The 19,213-nt window shown below is 39.6% G+C and overlaps 1 protein-coding gene across 1 annotated transcript in view; it reads left to right on the forward strand.

Moving 5' to 3' along the window:
• Window positions 1–19,213, forward strand: part of UNC13B (unc-13 homolog B) — a 215,393-nt gene that overhangs the window by 109,845 nt on the left and 86,335 nt on the right. The window contains exons 8-10 of the mRNA XM_068973725.1: window positions 1,839–2,073; window positions 6,856–14,850; window positions 16,964–17,278. Coding sequence (XP_068829826.1) covers window positions 1,839–2,073; window positions 6,856–14,850; window positions 16,964–17,278 — 8,545 coding nt within the window. The remainder of the gene's footprint in view (window positions 1–1,838; window positions 2,074–6,855; window positions 14,851–16,963; window positions 17,279–19,213) is intronic.

A 19,213-nucleotide genomic window follows, 5' to 3' on the forward strand; every position in this document is an offset into this window, starting at 1 on the left:
AACTCTGGCTGAGCTACCCTCTCCTGGCCTCATAGTCAACAGGATTGTCTATCACTGTGCTGCTTTGGAGACTCTTTGTCTCCTTGGTTGCCTCTGCCCCCTCATCTGTATGCATGAATAATCCAGCACTGACTTCTTCACACTTACTCCTTCTGTGAGTTCAGAAAGACTACATCTGAATGGCATACTGGTTTTTGCCCCTTGATCCTTTCTAGTCGTCAGCACAGCAGATGCATCAAGGTCTAAAACCAGTACCTCCAAAGTCTCTTTTCCCTAACATGTAATCAGAGTGATTTGTAAACAGAGTGTTTTCTCTCCCCATGTTTGACTGGTATTTTTCCTGACCATTTGAAGATTAGCCTTTCTCATACTGATTTTTTTCCCCCTGAAGTTCTGCTCACTTCCCTGTTCCTTTTGTTACCTTAAACTTAAGTGGGCAAAACTCAGATCTTATTACTCCTACTCCCAGCTGTAACCCCGAGCGATGTCTGGAACCCACATGTTCACATTCTGTCTTTTAGTGGGATTATCTACCAAGTTGTCTGATGTAGAAGCCAAGGGGCCATTTCCCTCTTACCTTCCGTTTGTCCCCAACTGTTATCATTTCTGTCTTTTTTCTTCCTCTAGTTCATTAACTCTCTTCTGTTTCCATTGTGTGGATATATCTTATCTCCTACATGAGCTATTGTAAAAGCCTCATTTAATGGTCATTAGGAGGCTTCTGCTGCCCACATTGCTACCAAGATTTCTTTTTAATTTCTAAGATGAGTCCATCATCTGCTTAAAGTATCTACATTTTGGGATGGTGAATGTTCCTTTTCCTTATTGTGAGCCAAATAGAAACTTGGCAAGAAAGAACATATGGGACCTTATTAATTACACACATATGGGTATCGTGTCAGAAATGGCTTCTGTGGAAAATAAACTACAAAACACTGTTAGGTTGAACTCCCTTTCCAAGCACAGTGTTGCATATTTTTATTTTTGCTTGGAACAAGATTTGTAACTCTGGTCATTTTAGCTAACACCAAGGAAAAAATGGGGACCAGTCAGGTACTAACTGGAAAAGCGGAAATAAGTCTATGAAATTGTAGTCACTGCTATTAGATAAATTGGCTGCTTTGTTAGTAACACCCCATTGGCAGTGAATGTGTTTTCCTCTTCTTCTGAGGAAATGGGATAAAGGCTTGGAATGGGAATTCTGAGCCCAGGGTATGGGTGCTCAATAGAAATTATTAGAAAAAAACAGTGTTGCAGCTAGACAGTAAGACTGCTGCTATTCTCGGCTGCATACAGAACTTGACTTCTAAGTCTTGACTTTAACCTTCTTGATTTCCTGTACCAGTTTTCAATGGGGGACCTGCTTATTTGACTCAACAATGTATTTTTAAAGTCTGAAAAACATCATGCTAACTTTAAACAAAAATTTCGCTTTTCTAAGAGATGAAGAAACTGTTTCTTCTCCTTTTGCCCTATTTTGATAATAGTGGAGCACCAGAATCTATTTAAGACATTTAAAAGCAGGTTTTCATTAGGGTTGCAATAGCTTAGAGAAACAGAATTCCAGAAAATTCTGCGTTGGGGAGATGCCACTTGGAACTCCTCTGAGAATCAGCACTAGAATTAAACCAGTTGTCTTATCTTGTTAGAGAAGGAGAGAGACTTGTGGGTATTGAGACAGTTTTTTGCATGACTTTAAGGTCACTACGCTCATGGGCAGCTCAGCTTGCTCTTGTTCTCAAGGCTCAGGCTTTTGGCTGCCTATGTTGGAAGCAGAAAAGCATTCTAGAGAACCGAATCAAGCTGGGATATTTTGATTGACTGTGCTTATTCCACAGCTTTCGAAGATCCTGACAGTGCCGTGGATGACCGAGATAGTGACTATCGCAGTGAGACCAGCAATAGCATCCCGCCTCCTTACCATACAACTGCCCAGCCCAACGCTTCTGTGCACCAGTTCCCAGTGCCTGTGCGATTGCCACAGCAGCTGCTGCTTCAGGGCAGTTCCCGGGACTCTTGCAATGACTCTGTGCAAAGTTATGACCTCGATTATCCAGAGCGGCGGGCCCTCAGGTGGGTGTTGGGAACAAAATGCTTTCTCTTCCTAGTATGCAGGTCCTAGGATGCAACTGACATCAAGGATTTGGGTACTTGAGGTGATAGAGGAACTTTAGCAGTATGGTGGACCAACCTACAGCCATTTTATGTAGAATCTCAGTCTTTTTTTTCCCCTCTTCTTTATAAAATTCACATTTATGCATGGGATGGTAGCTTAGTCATTAAGTTTTGTCCAACTCTTGCGACCCCATGGACTGTAGCCCACCAGCCTCCTCTGTCCATGGGATTTCCCAGGCAAGAATACTGGAGTGGGTTGCTATTTCCTTCTCTAGAGGATCTTCTGGACCCAGGGATCAAACCCGGGTCTCCCACATTGCAGGCAGGTTCTTTACCTTGAGCCACCAGGGAAGCCCACATTTATGCATATCCATCAGTAAGAGTTTTTCTTTATTATTAGCAGGTGAGGGCAGACACACTTGGGGTAGATGGCTGAAAAAAACCTGTTCACCTCTCTGCCCAGCCCAGTGACTTTGATATACCTTTCATTAAGATTGAAAAAAAAAATCACAGTTGTTAAATGCTTGGGTAATTCATCCTACCTAAATATTTCCCTGGGAATGTCAGAAGAAAACCAATATAATCTCACTATAGCAGATTCAGTACTTTTGCTGGAACTTAAAAAAAAAAGCTTTTTATTAATTTCTTAAATACATAAAACATTTAATGTAAAAGTATGTTGCTGCTGTAAGCTGCTAAGTCGCTTCAGTCGTGTCCGACTCTGTGCGACCCCATAGACGGCAGCCTAAGTATGTTAAGGTACAATATAATACACAGCAAAGAATTACCCACCCACACCTGTTTGTCTTCCTCTATTGCCTCCTCTTCTTGCCTCCTAGTTCTCTACCACCCTTGTTTCTTATGCACACTTCCATAGACCATTGTCATATACTTAAAAGCATAAAAGCAAATACATACATATATGCTCCCTACTCTTCCCCAAACTTAAAATCATACTTAAAATTTAGAGAAATAATATATACTTCTCATATATTCATATAGCCTAGATTCGTTAGTTGTATTAACATTGTGTCATGTTTACTTTGTCTCATTCTCTCTAATGTATATTCATATACACATACATTTTTTTTGTTTTTTGGCCATGCCTTACAACTTGTGGGATCTTAGCTCCCCAACCAGGGATTGAACCCATGTGCTTGGTAGTGAAAGCATGGAGTCCTAACCGCTGGACTGCCAGGGAAGTACCACACATACATTTTCTTTTTTCCTGAACCATTTGAAAGTAAGTTGCAGATAACAAGTTACTTTACCAGGAGGTACTTCAGCATATAACTCCCAAGAAAAAGGACTTTCTTTTACATAACCATAATATTATGATCACACTCAAAGAAATTTAAAGATACAATATTATTTAACATCTAGACCATATTTAAATTTTTTCAGTTGTTCCAATAATGTTCTTTATGCTGCTGCTGCTGCTAAGTTGCTTTAGTCATGTCCGATTCTGTGCGATCCCATAGACAGCAGCCCACCATGCTCTTCTGTCCCTGGGATTCTCCAGGTGAAAATACTGGAGTGGGTTGCCATTTCCTTCTCCAATGCATGAAAGTGAAAAGTGAAAGTGAAATCGCTCAGTCGTCTATGACTCTTAGCAACCCTATGGACTGTAGCCTACCAGGCTCCTCTGTCCATGTGATTTCCCAGGCAAGAGTACCGGAGTGGGTTGCTATTTCCTTCTCCTACATATATTTTTTTTTCTTTTTTTTTTTTCTTTTTGATGCAGGATCCAGTTAGAGTGTGGTGCCTTACATGTGATTTCCCTATTTCTGTAGTCTCCTATAATCTCACAAAATTCCTTTACTTTTTAATTTTTAATCTTTTGAGACACTATCATTTTTTGAAGAGTCCAAACCAGTTTTGAGAATGCCTCTTAATTTAGTGTGGTCTGATTGCTTTTTCAAGTTTATAATCAGGTTAAATATGTTTGACATAAACACTACATAGACGTTTCCTTCACAGTGCATCAGCAGTCACATTTTACGTTGTCTCATTATTATTGACATTTAGTTTGATTTCTGGATTAATCTGGTATATATACCAGATTTCTCTAATGTAAAGTTACCTTTCTTCTTTGTAATTGTGGATCTCTGGGATGATACCTGAGATTGTGAATATATTCTTTTTTTTCAACAACCGTTTTCTATTGATTTTAGCATCCATTGATAATTGTTTCCTGAATCAAGATTTCACTGGTTGGAGGTTAGTTTTTTGAAAAACCACTCCAATTTAGCTCATAATTTTGGTTGCTAAAATTGACTATATTATAGGATGATCTGAGAGTTTTCCCCACCATTTCAAACTGGTGAGTAAATATTCTGAACCTCAGATGGTCATATACCTGCTAGACAACATCTAACTCTGTTTACTGTCATCTCTGAGAGTATTTTCAGTAACATTTTATCATGTAGAATTCTTACTGTTCACAATTTAATTCTGAAAAGAAGTGTGGCAGGAATCCTACTGAAGTTGGTCCCTACTTCTTGCTGGTTTATTAATTGCTTATTTTATTCATTTGGTTTTAGTTATTTATATTTTATTTAAGAAAAAACAATAGCAAAAACAAAATTGTTTTGGCTCTCTTTCCCCTCTGTATTAAGCGTTGAGTGTGCAGGCCAGCAATAATAATGGCACATCAACTTGAATTATGACTGCAGTTGCCCAGAAGAATATGTAGTTTACCTGATCATTACCTTGTTATCACTGCTGTAGTAACACTTGGAAGAGCATTAGTGCTGTACTTTAAGTTGTAAATTTTTTTCCTAAAATTTTTCTTTAATTGATCACATATAAATTTGATTAGTTTTCTATATCAGTATATGAAATGAGATTAAAGAGTAAATATTTTAGCATCTCCAGCAAAGGAAACATTAACATGATTTTTAAGTCAACTTGTATTACAGACATTTTTAACTTAAATTTTTGACTTGATTTTTCTTTAAAAATTTTTTGAAGAAATTGTACCACTAGTTTGGTTTTTAAACTTCTATTACTGTAAATACTAAGTTCTTGGAAATAGTCTAAGACCTTAAGTTAAAGCTTTTAAGGAAGAATTTAAAATCCTTGATTGAATCAACAGTTTGTAGTACCTTCCAGTAAATTAGAAATGTAAAAATAAATAGTTTCTATTACCACAGCCATGGCTATTGACTAATTTATGTTGCAATGATAAAGACTTCTTCTAGGATGGAGTTAATTAGTTTGACTTTTTGAGAATATCTGAGAGTAATGAAACTGCATATTTTATGTGTGTGTGTATATATATATATATACATATATATATATACACACACACACACACATATATATGTATGTATAAATTGGTTTCCCTCACTCAACCAAATAATGGGAATAACCAGAATAATGGGAAATGTATGTATATTATGTAAAAATGCATAATTGGAGGTTTGACAATGGTGTTGAACTTTGTGAGCTATTAAGCATATCTCTAGTGTTGAGGGGTGTCAAAAAAATATCTGTCTCACTCTTGATGGCTCTTTAGTGGCTAAGTGACACTTTGATGTGGTTTGTTTCCTAAATAAATGCTATCAGATGTTAGATCTATAGAAGAATACATTGAGCTGACAAACTCCTAGTCTGCAGGCCTTCTCTACACCCCCACCTTGATACACAGGAAATAGGCAGTCTTTAACTTAAGTGAAAGAAAGGTCGGCTGTCTTCTGTATTCACTGACTGAAGCTGAATGTGTAGCTTCTGATTCTGTAATCAGTATGCAAAATATGTTTGTTTCACTGTGATCCTCAATACATATAGCCTTTAGGTTTCACAAATGACAAATTTTGATACTTTAAATAATTTTCTCTTTTTGGTACTGTGCCAAGGTTTGACTTATGGTAGTCAAAAAGGTTTATTATATTTTCTACATATTTTTCTTTTTAAAAGTACTATGTTTGACCATATTCTTGGCTATACTGCCTAAAATACAACCTTCAGCAAGTTAACAGCTTGATGGCTTCTCAGACCCAAATTCATCAGCAAATTTAGATTTCTTGATATCCCTTGATATATGTTCATGGGATATGTAACAGTTCTAAACTTTGGCATTATAAATACATTCTAAATATTGATGGAACATATTCTTATTATTTGCCTATTTCTTTCTTAGGAAACAATAGGATCCTAAGTAGCAGGTGAAGTATTTTAAAGTTGTTATAGGTAGTCTTTCTCTGATGTGGAAAAAACTTTTTGACTATGTTGTTATAATGCTGAATTAAGAATGTATGGATTTCCTTATATCTTTTCAGTCTGAATGGTTTTTATCAGACAGATAATTCTACTAATTTTAGTTTTCTCATTGAATATGCACTAAATCTTACAATTTTTTTTTTCTTTTCCCTGTTTCTCCTTTTTTTTTCTTGCCTTACTATTCCTCCATTTTTCTCTTTACATCAGACAAGGCTTTCAGGCTCAAAATGACAGAATTAGAATTATTTCATCTTTCTCTGATGTTGACTATGAAGAGCAAGAATGTATATATGAGGAGGTAGAGGGGGAAATGTCTCAAGAGTTTCTAGAAGACAGTAACATAAACTTAAAGGAAGCAGAGGTAAAAGAAGTGAGAACTCTTTTGAAAACTGATAAATATTACAACCAACAAATACAACCAAAGTACAAGAATTCAAAAAGGGCACCATCTCAAAGCCAAGAATTCTCTGCTGCCTTTAATTATGATGTTAAGTTTGAAATGCCTGCTTTCTCCAGATATCCTCAGAAATATGATACAATAGATAGGAGAAGGAAAAAAACACCCTTGTATAGTCATTTTGAAGACAGTGAAAGAAGACAATATGATGATAATTCAGGAACTAAGACTAACTTCCAAAGTACATATCCTAACACTGGAAATTGTGACTTTTGCCACACTGAAAAGAAGGAACAAAACTTCACAGTTTTGCATCCCTACAAAAATGAATTTGTGGTTAAGAGTGGCAAATGGGTCACTGACTTAGATAATCATGATTTTGGTCTTCCTGGTTGTTTGAAGAACTATGAAAAGTCATCTGATTTAAACCAGCATGTTACTAATTTCACTCCATTAGATATTCTTGAAGATTCTACCAGCAGTACTTCTGATGAACTTCTGGGTTCTCCTGTTTCTGATAAGCAGGAAGGTTTACTCTCACCAACATGTCATCCATCCAATGTCCATCATATTGGAGGTTTTCCAGAAGAATATTTTAGAGCGAATCCTTCATTCCCATCCCAAAGGATGAATTGTGATACAGACACACTTGGAGATGTGTCTGAGTGCCCCACGAAAGAGATGACCTCTTCCTGTGTTGAGGAACCCAAGGAGGGCTATGTTGATACAATGGATGAGCTTCAGTGTTTGGTAGAAACAGTGTCAGAATATTTAGCAGAGAAGGAAGAGGAGATTAATAAATTTAGTTCCCTTTCAGAAACTAAAAAAACACTTAAACATAATAGTACTATTAATAATGCAGAAAAGAAAATCCCTGAGGATCAAATACCATCTTCAAACCTTGTCAAGAACGATAAGGACAAGGCCATCTCTTTCCCTGAGCTGAATGGAGTGAAATGTGCTGTTGGTTCTTTATTTAGTTCACTCTCAGGAAAGGTGGGTTCAGGCACAAAGCATCTAACAACCTCTGTGGAAAAGCTGGTTCATTTAGTTCCAGAGAAAACAGAAACTCTCAATCAAACAGGGGTGAGTAATTCGCCATCTAGACCCAGAGCCAGGTCAGTATCAGAGAATGATCTTTCCATACGATCTCCATCTCTGATATCTTCTCAAACAGTTGACAATAAGGACTTTTGCAAAGTGGACAGAACTTCTGAAAATGAGCACAAGGACAGTACAACTGGAAATCTAAACTCTCAGGATCCAATGGAAACTATTGGAAGGGACTCAGCTCCACAGAGTCAGAGTTCGGTTATAAAGTCTGTTTTCAGCATGCTAAATCCATTAAAGATTTTTTCGGAAAAGGATGAAACCAAAAACGATGATGACCAGAGCAAGTCAACAAGAAAGGAAAACTTTGTTGCATGTGATTTGGGGTCAAATCAAAGGGAAGACACCCTTGGCAATGACAGTAGCATTGTCACTTTAAATAGGAGTGATGGAGAAACTCCCCACCACCAAATGCCCCTAAGTGAGGATTTATTGTCTTCTAACTCAGCCTTTGAACCTTCTAACTCAGCTCTTTCTGCAAGTAAGAAAGATGATGTTGTGAATCTATTGGAAAGAGAACCCGGTACAGATCTGTCTGTGTTACCAGAGCAACCAAAAATATGTGTCAAGGATACTTTGGCATATCCCTGTGAAGCTGGGAGTAGAACTGTAAATAAAGAGGCATCTTCAGAGCCATTAGAGGGGAAGAAAATTACTGGTGATGATTTCCTGGAGCCACTCAGAAAATCTTTTAGCCTGTTTTTGCTCACTTCCTCTGAGGCCTGTTCAAAGGAGACTTTGTCAGACTCTATGAAAATTCACCAGTTGGAAGAAGATGGATGGGAAAGGGACCCTAAGAAGGATGGGTGTTCCTTTCCCTTTAGTGGAAAATTACATATTCCATTTCTCAAAGTTCTTAGTCATTCTGAAAAGCAGCAGGATTTAAAAGAGAAAGGAAGCGTGTTCCCTTTGTTTAAATTTTCTTTCACTGACAGCCATAAAACTGTCAATGACCAGAGTTTTCGTGGTTCAGCAGTAACCACTGATGAAGTCCAAAGAAACTGCCATGCAAATGCCAAACTTAGTTCAATAAAATCTAGTTCAGTTCCAGATATTCATAGTAATCTAAGGAAATTTGGTAATATAAAGACATCTAATGAGAGTGACCAAATAAATACTTCTGAAGATGCCACACTTACTAAAATAAAGTGTGATTCGGCTCCAAATATTAATAGTAATCTTGGGAAATTTGGGAGTATAGAGGAATTAAACTCAAGTAACCACACAGCAGTAGAGAACTGTGAGAGAGATACCTTAAACATTCCTGGAGATGTGTCCAAAGAACATATACTTTTAGATTCTTTAGAAGAAAGTAAGGCTCTTACACAAGTGACATCCTTAACAGTACCAGACTCTTCATTAGCATTTAGTTCTACCATTTCAAAACCCACCTCGGTTAATGAAACGAGTGATGCCAAACTTGTAGACAAAGCTTCTGAGAAAAGAACCCAAGGAGGACTCTTTTCTAGCCTGTTTAACAAGTTTTCTTCTTTAGAAAACTTGTCTAATCAACAAGAATTGAACGTGAAAAAAGATGACTCTCCTCACAGGAGTAATACCTCAAGCTTATTCTCTGGAATATTTAACTTGATATCCAGTAGCAGTATGACTGATTCTAAACCAGATGAAGCAAAGTCTATGTCTTTAGGTGACCTAAAAGGTTTGAATGGAACTAAACGTTTATCCTCGGATGAGATCCCTGTTACTTCATGTGTGATTTCTGAAAACCAGAGGAATCATGAAAAACAAGAAACTTCTGGCTTTATAAGAAGATGCTTGACTTTACCTAAAGAAGACATTCCATTATCTGATGCTGGGGTTGACGATCATTGCCCTCCTACGTGGAAAAACCAGCAGAGTGAAAAGAATTGCCCCTCTTCTGCAAACAGTGTACTTCAGTGCACTCCAGTTGCACAGCAGGACCTATCAGAGAAATCTTTGCCTATGAGGCAAATACCACATCATGTTCTTGAGGCAAAACTACATGAGAATTCTAACAAGTCAACTTCACCTATATTAAATACTAATATCCTTAGTCATTCAAACCACTATCAGTCTTTTGAAGACATGGACAGTCCTTTCTCTTATGACTGGGATTCTGATATAAAAGATTTCTCAAAGAATTCCAGAAAAATTCAGCCAGTATATTATGTGTTGAATCAAAATACATTTCCACCAACCGATGATTTCTTGTGGCCTGACTCAGAAAACTCAGCAATAAACTTTTGCCAAAAGGATCAAAATGCAAATATCTCGGAGGAGAGAACAAATCCAAACAGTGTCATTTGGTGTGACTTACCATATGAATCATTCAACCAGTTAGCATTTAATGAAGATTACTTATTAAGAGGTGATATGTGGGCAGCTAACTCATTATATGGAAGTTCTTGTTATTTTCCAATTAATGAGACTAAGAATTCACTAGAAGAACTACCCATTGACTTAAGTTGTTCTTCAGGTTATGAGAAGAGTACACGCCCCATAGTTGATCTAGATTCATCAAGAATGGATGAAAACTTTAGTTTTTCAAGTGTTGGTTATGAATATCAGGAGTGGTTGTCATGTCTTGAAAATGGAATGTGGTGGCCATCAGAGGATGGTGATTATGGATATTTTATGTTTCATGATGGCCAATATATCTATTTTTTCCTTACTGATTCTACTGGGCAGTATGCATATTTATTTATACCTGATTTTTCTTATGAAGACTGTTTGAATTGTGACTTACAAAATGTGACAAATGATCTGTCAGGTATTATGTTGGATGATTGTACTGTTTCTGCTTACAGTTTTAAAGTACTTGACAAGGAAGATGAATTACTGTGGTATGTTGAAGAGGAACCAGATGATGACCCACTTGATTTATCTGTAGTTTTGCCAAGAAGTGAGGGACCAGTGTATCTAAATTTAGAAACCTTTTCACAAGTACTTGAGTCAAATTATGACCAAAGGAATCAACCATTAGACTTTTCAGGCTATAATCAAAAGTCTAAAGGAAATTTTGTAGCTTTTAAAGAAAGGCCATGTGGTTCTGAAGACTCTGAATGTATATTGGATCTCAGAAATCAGCCCCAAACTATTGGTAATCATGTCTTAAATAAAAATGAAATTATAAAGGGAGATAAACATCAGCCTCTCTCTAAGTATTCATCAGTTAACCTTTCTAGTTTCCATTGGATCCAGTCTTCTTCTGAAGAAGCTTCCTCTTCAGAAGGTAAGACTAACACATTTCCTAAAAATAAGGCTAACATCCCACAGCAAACAGAAGAGATGTCATCATTAAACAAAGTGACTTCGTTATTTTCTGCTTTGGGTGCTCCAATTGGAAATACTTTGAATTTTGAGAAGAGTGAAACCTTTAAGTCATCAGCCACAGAGAAAAGAGATCAGCAGTCAAACTTAGCAGAGATAACAAATGACAGTCTTCAGTTATTAATCTCAAGTAAGCAACCAGAGAGTAACTCTCAAAATGAGGGAGAAAGTCTTCTCAAGAAGGATTTAGAGAGACAAATAGTATCCAGTGTTCAGCAACTAGAATTCACTAAAAATATGAAGAAAGAATCCCCTTTAAATAAAAGCATGCATGTGAAAAAGCAAAGTTTGTTAAAACCTGTTTTTCAGGTAAGCCAAACAACTCCTCAGGATGATTCAGATATAGAAGATGACAAGATAATTACAGCTGACTCTGTTTCAGTTTCCCATGTATCACAGCTTAGCAGGGATGAACACAAGAACTATAAGCCTCCCCAGGACCAATCTTCCAAAGAGCCTGAGAGAACTTTATTTAAAAGCGCACTGAAGCTCTTTGGCCGGGAAGAAGACCCTTCAGTAAGTGCAGTGGCAAATGAGAAGCAGTCATCTGGATTTCTGAACCTGTTTAAAACCCAAGTAAATAAAGAAGGATCACCAAGTTTAGAAAAGAATAATGATAAAAATAGAAAGATATCATCTCAGGAAAAGAACGAATCTCCTGGTGTTTCAAATTTTTTTGGTACTCTAGGGGATTTCTTTAAAAGCAGTATGTCTCCTATACAGACAACAGAAAATGTGGCTGTTTCTTCAGTGACTAATAAGGAAGAGGTCAAGTCTAGTCCTAATGCCACACATCTAGCTAGACAGGATATTGGGAACTTTCCTGCTGGACCAGTTTCCTCTAAAGGGAAAGTTCGAGTTAGAGGTCTGAACAAGCAGACTACCATTGATGACAGTGAGCTAAAGGAACCAGCAATTAAGGACATCAAGGGTGATCATTTAACTGAAGAAGAGGTACCCTCCAGAAACCACCTAACCTACAAGTCACCAAATTCATCTTTCTCAACAGGTTTCAAAGACTCTTCCAAAGATTCTTCAGTAGAAACCAGTGGTGGGTCTATAGTGACAGAAGTCCCAAGAAGTGATAAAATATCTTTAGATATTCCGAGCAGAAGAAATTCAAATGAACGAGATCAGTTTTCTGACAAAGACCACAGTTTTTCAACTGCCACAACATCTCCCTCCCAACCAGAATTGCCAACAAGAAAGAGTATATTTTCTTTCCTGACTGGATCTGAAAAATCTGAGAACAGAGCCTCTACTGCTCTACCCAGAACCAAATCTCAAGCAGAAGGGCTATTCACACTTCCTTCCTTTTTCCCCACTGCTAACTCAGGCAGCAAGAAGGATGCCTCTCCTAAAAGCTCTTTCAGTTTCTTCAACTTGTCTCTTTTGGATGAAAAGCAGCAGAGTCCTGGGAACAAACAGAACCTTTCAACTACTGCTCCAGTGACTTCCCAGCCCTGTAAGAAGCCAAGTGTTTTTGTGGACATGAGTGGTACAACAACTAAAGAAGGTTCTAATGGCAACGGAGATAGCATGGTCCAGGAAGTAGTTCATGAACAGCAAATGGCTTTTTGTGTTTCCATTAGCAACACCACTGAGATGATCTCCCTTGCAGATGAGCTCAACGTAGAGGAGAAAGATCCAGGAAAACTAGGTTCCAGTAATGGACCAAGGACATCTTCAGATTTCCAGACAAATCAATCAGAAAAAGACATTGTTCCTCATTCACCAGGATTTCAGGCACAGACTGAAACACTGCTTATTGGTCCAGAGAGCCTTGAGATATCTACCCATGAAGAAGCTTTTATACAAGAAGCATCCATGAGTGACTCACTGACCAGCTCTTTTTCCCATGATAGCCATTTGGTTGAAAAGCTCAACAATTTAGACACTTGTACTAACTCCCACCAAAATGAAAGATTTACTAGTGATCCGTTGAATTTGCCATTAGAAAAGGCCCCTGATGAGGTCTTAACAAAGATCCTGGAGCCAACTTCTTCCTCTGTGGAGCCAGGAGATACATGGCAGCTCCAGAGTCAAGGTGCAGATAAAGAGGAAGACAAATCAGTGTTGGACTCTTCAGTAGAAATGCTTTCAGGGTTTGTGACCAAAGTGAAATCTTTCTCTGGGTCCTTAATTGAACCTCCCAAAACATTCTCCGGACTTTTCTCTTCTCCTAAACCTCCAAAGAAAAATTCTTTTTTCTCTCTTTCTTCTGGTACATCATCTCAGCCTCTCAAAGGTGAGTTATTTGGAATTTTTAAAAGTCCCAAACCAGAGACATGCAAACAAGAATCATCTGTTGCAGTTACTGCATTGCTTCAAAATGGTAGTCTCAAAGATACTGTAGGGTCAGTACCTCCAGAAAATTTATGTAAAGAAGTTACCTTGGGAGCACTCAATTCAGAATCTATGGTCAGTGACTGTGGAATGACAGTGGTTAGTGCAGAGTCAGACTTGGAGACCTTGACAGATGATCCTAAATTAACAACTGAAATGGAAAACAATAATATTCCAGAACCCCAACATTCTGAAACAGTTGAGGGTACATCTTCTGTCTCAGGGGATGATACTGGGCAAGGAGTATTGTCTCTGAGCGATGAAGGAGACATGGGGATGCTGCAGGCTACGGACACAGAGGCATCATTGGAAGCAGAGCATATCCCATTGCCAGTGCAGTTGCATCCAGATCCTACCTGGATTGCCAAAGAACTTCCTCCTCCAGTTCAGCCACCTCTTCCTCTTGAGCCAGAGCCAGATATGCAATCCATCTCCGCAAACCAAGACTTCTTAGAGCTACAGGCAGCCAGTTCACTAGAAACAGCGCTGTTCAGTGAGGCAAGTGTCAGCCAGAGTGCCACACCGGAAACCCAAGGGTACATTTCTCACCCTCCACTGGAGGAACCTGTGCTTTGTGCCAAAGAACATTGTGAGATACTTGATGCCCAGAAAGACTCACCTGCAGTCCCTCAGGAAATGGAGCAGCCCATCCCAAACGTGACCAGTTGGCCAAAGCTCCATTTCCCATCTTCTGCTGCTGACTACGGGAAATCACTGAGCTCTTTCTTTTCCTCACCTTCCTCCACTGGCAGTAGAGCAGCAGAGACTGGTTTAATGTCCAGTTTTAAGAAGTTGTCAACTCTATTTGAGGGAGGTAGTGAGGGGAAGGGGAGTAGTGTAGTGGCAAGTGATTCAAAACTAAGGTTTGGAAAGAAGCTGGATCTTTCATTTCCATGGCCAAAAGAGAACAAAGGGGACTTTGAACAAATGCCTGCAGAATCCTCCTCTCCAGGTTTGGTTATAAGCAGTGATCAAGACCTTAAATCTGGTGAGACTGACAAAACTTTGGAGTCTTTTCAAATGTCTGGGGCCTGTGCTGAGCCAGCTAAGGCTCAGCCCACTGGGACCTTCGAGCAGCTGGGGGCTGGGCAACGTGTATGTACTCAGGAGCTTTCAAGGCCTGGAGAAGTGGAAAACCAGCAAGAAATCCCAGCATCTGGAGAAGACAAGGATACCAAAGATATCTGTCCTTCAGAGAATCATGAGGAAGAACACTGCTCTGTCTCTGAGCTACTTCAACCAGAAACACATGAAGAGGAGGCAGAGCCTGCTAGCACTGGCTCTGTTTCAAATGTACAGCAGCCAATTACTCTGCTGGACATCAAGGAACCAAAGACCAGCAAAAGGCCTGTTCTCAACTAAAGCATCATAAATGATTTTAAGGAATTGACCATTTATGATGCAATGACTTAGTGGTAGCTTAACCATAGCCTGCTTTTTATCCTCCTTGTGTCTTTCCCAGCACCTGAGCTTCATGTTAGGCATTAAGTAACAAGAAATAATATGTGGATATTGTCATCTCTTCTCTCTACCAAATATAATTCACTTATTGGAACAATGCGCTTCCTGCTTAAAGGAAAGGCTAAATTCTGGGATTTACTTACTCTGGCTTGCTCTGCCTTGAATAATGTAGAAAGGAGAAGGGAGGGCAAGAAGAGGCAGCAAGTCATTGAGTGGCATATATTATTAATAATTATAGCCATGTGATAGGCTTGAATGCTTCCTTGGGCCTTGAACACTTATATCTGTAATAGCTGGGAGAGATCTACTTTGCTTTGCTTTTCCAAGTCTCCTAAGATGCTTTCTCCAGTGGCAATGAGATTACTAAGTAGAATATAAAATGCAAAGGATGGCTTGAAATAATCTATACTGTATATCCTATTCCATATGGATTTGCATAGCTTCTTGCAGTTTCTGAATTTTATCACCCATGAGACTAGTGTTTGTTAGGTGTTTTTGGTAGAGTCTCGCAGGAGCTCAGGGCTATCATTTGCTGTGGAGCATTGTGCTCTGTGGTGGAGCAGTGTACAGGGTCCAGCTGCAAGTTCAGTTCAGTTCAGTCGCTCAGTCGTGTCTGACTCTTTGCGACCCCATGAATCGCAAAGCGTACTATTATTTCTCCTAAGAGGAAGCGCCATACAGGACAGTTTAAGAGTGCTGCCTTGAACACTGGCCCAAAGCAGTCCAAAGAAGTTGGTCAAATACTTTGGAGATTGTGTGTTAGGAACTACTCAGCACAGTGGCCTGGTACCTCTCCTACTGCTATGGGCTGAAAAATCAGAAATCAGCCTGGAAACACCAGATAATTGAGAGGAACCGGAGGGAAAATAACACTGGAAAACAATAAACATTATCCCTTTAGTTAAAGCCTGACTGTTTGGCAAGGGAATTCCTTGTCTATTGTCCCCGCAGAATTAAAATGAAGGGCCCCTGACTTGGGATGGAACTATCCAGATGGGGCTAGGATAGGTCATGTAGATCATCCCCAAGTCCCTCTATTTTGAATAGGACTGAATCCTTAAAATTCAGTACATGGCTCAAGGGAGTAACTTCTGAATGCTATTCTTTCTATACAGTCACAATTCACTGCCACTTTCTCTATGCCTCTTATACCAGGAGAACAAATTTCCTTTCCGGGTATGGGAATTCAGGTGGTTGAGAGAGGGGGTTGTTCTGGTCTCTCTTCAGGAACAAAAATGCATTAATGTGGCCCTGACTCAGATCTTGGAGTTGGACTGTGTCCATTTTGTCCAAAACTGAGCCATGACCTGAGAAGAACTCAGTTATAGATGGCTCTGGGATACTTCCTATGCTGCCAGGGATACCACGGTAACATTCATGTCAATGAGACCATTCTCCCTGAGGAATTTCTTTGTCCTAGCCTCTATTTGGCTTCCATTACCTTGTGCAGATGGTTGAGGGACAATTGAAGGAATATGTTCACTTTTCTTTGCACATTCTGAGGAACAGACCTTTATATTTCCAATTGGAGAGGAAGAAAAGAGTTCTCAATTATTTAATAGGTAACAGAAAAAGGGAGTAGAGTTCATCCATCCATTTTACTTTGTGAAAATTAGAAAACTTCGATTACAGCCACTGGACAGGTTGTTTTTAAGAAGTTTGAGCAGAGAATTTTAGGCATAAGCAGACTATTTGAGTAATTCTTAATCCTACTTAGAAAATAGCAGATTAAGAGAAAGAATTCTTCAAAGTCAGTTGCAGGGTTGGGGCTAAGTGCTGTTGGAGAACCCAGCATGCTGTGTTGTTTTTCCTTGTTGTGATTTTGCTGAATAGAGCCTAGTTCTTCTAGAATGTGAACTTTGCTCCTCTCTTCCCAGGAACCTCCTGTTTGTGATCCTTGCCACTGATAGAATCATTATTTCCTGGATTCATCCATTATTTTGTTCCAGCCTTTAGTTTGTATTTATTTACTAATCTGTCCTCCTCTCATTCTCACAGCCCCACCAGCAGTAGTAGGTATGGCTCCTCCTGTAACGTGAGTCAAGGAAGCTCTCAGTTAAGTGAACTGGACCAGTGTCATGAACAAGATGATGACCGTCGGGAGAGGGACTCCATTCATTCCTGCCACAGCTCTAGTAGCCTCTCCAGAGATGGCCAAGTGGGTTTTGGAGAACAAGAGAAAGCCTTGGAGGTGACAGGTGAAGAGGAGAAGGGGGGAGTATGTGAACCCAAGGAGATGAAAGAAGACGCCACAGCCCATCCACCCCCAGATATGGTGCTACACAGAGACCTTGTCCGAGGCCCCCAGGAGAGGTAGGTCATGGCTACCTTGAGGAGCTCATATGGTTTCCTCAGTACCTGCCCTATGGTACTGCTGACAGAATGCAATTGCTGTTTGTTTCCCTGCAGCTGGGTATGGTTGTGATCCGGATACTGAGGCTTACCTCTGCACTGCTTCCATTGTTTTCTGGTGTAATTACCAAAGTATTCCAAGGATCTCTGAAGAACATTGTAGCTGCAGTGTACCAGGTCTTCTAGAGTCTGTAGTTCTTGGCTTACTAGTTGACCCCATATATGACAACCTCTGAGTCTGGAACTGACCTGAGCCCTGCAGATTATTTCATTCAGAGGAGCTGCTTCGAATAAAACAGGCTTCCTAGCCTATTAATGTTTTAATTTTTTTTGGTGAACAGTGTTTTTCATTTTTGTTTTTTTCCTTGACTAATCTGGGAGACAGTTAAAGAATCGATCTAGAAGCCAAATCTAAATCACCTTTCTGTCTCCCTGGGGCCTAGCAGTATGTCTGGCAGTTGATACCCAGAAGAAGGAAAAGGAAAATTTTAAACTTGTCCTTTTAACAGTCACATAATGAAGCTTAGTACTGACTTTGAGTATTGTTATTGTTGAGCTAAATTGGTCAGTGAGTTGCTGATAGGTTGGGGCAAAGCAGGGTTTCTCAGTCTTGGCACTATTAACGTTTTTAGCCAGATAATTCTTTCTTCGTTTTTTTGTTTTGTTTTGTTTTTGATATTTTAGCTACATTGTTCAGCATGTGGTATGGTTCCCTGACCAGGGGTCAAATTCAGGCCTCCATAGTGAAAGCACTGAATCATAACCACTAGGCCATCAGGGGACTCCGCGAGCCAGATTATTGTTTGTTATGGGGAGCTACTGTATGCCTTGTAGAATGTTTAGTGCCATCCCTGGCCTCTGCACACTACATGCCTGTAGCAGCTCTCGGTGTGACAACCAGATATGTCTCCAGATATTATTGCCAGAGTTCTCCTGAGGGGCAAAACTGTCCTTAATTGAAAACCACTGGAGTAGGGTGACAAGAGCTAGGTGTGACTTAAATTCTCAAATTTCAAGGTCATGGGAAGATCAGAGCAGCGAACACTGATTATATGGTAAAAGTTAGAAAACAGTTGATGCCTCTACTGTACCACTCGAAGGTAGAAACTTATTTTCTGTTTGTTTTCCTGATTTTTAATCATCTCTGGTGGCTCATCTAGTAGACAAGACATCAGAGAGACTGAGTTCTGGACCAGCTTTTTTTTTTAACTGGGTTGACAACTCACTGAAAGATAGCTCTTTGTAGACCTTGGGCTTTAAAGATGCTATTGTCTGGGTAGAGTTCTTGGTCAAGCAGCAGAAGTGCCCATCCTTCTCTCAGGCTTTGTCATCCCAGATCCTAGCTGTGCAAGTGACATCCAGGCTGGTTTCAGAAGGGCCCACAGATGCTTTAAAACAACTGACACAGTGAAGTGGCATCAGTGCCTAGCATATATTTTGTGTGTCTGTATGGTGTTTTCTTGTTTACTGCCTTGGCAATAGATGCCAGTGAGTGAGGGGAGAAGCATCATCACCAAGAATGAACCGCTATTCCACAGGTAAAACCTAGATGATTATTTGTTTAATATAGGCTAGTGTTTCTGCCTCAGAGCTCCTTTGTTATGTGTATTGTTCCTTGCACTTAGGATGTTCCTGAGGCAGCTCAAGGAACAAGATCACAGCAGGAGGAGGGCTCTGCCTTCTTTCTTAGTGCTTTGATGTAGACTAGGAATTGATAGGCCTTCCAAAATACTTAGTGGAGTAGGAAGGGTTTGCAGGAACACAGTTCTGCCCCAAGGATGCTATGTAGAGCCCCCAAGGGAGAGTGGCGATCCTGAGAGGCGGGGAAGAGGCCTACTCCACGCCCCTCTGCACCGTTTCCATGTTAGCCACTGACTTAGGGCTCTTGTCACTGCT

Source organism: Capricornis sumatraensis, chromosome 6, assembly GCF_032405125.1.
Source record: "Capricornis sumatraensis isolate serow.1 chromosome 6, serow.2, whole genome shotgun sequence".
NCBI classification, from domain to species: Eukaryota; Metazoa; Chordata; class Mammalia; order Artiodactyla; family Bovidae; genus Capricornis; species Capricornis sumatraensis.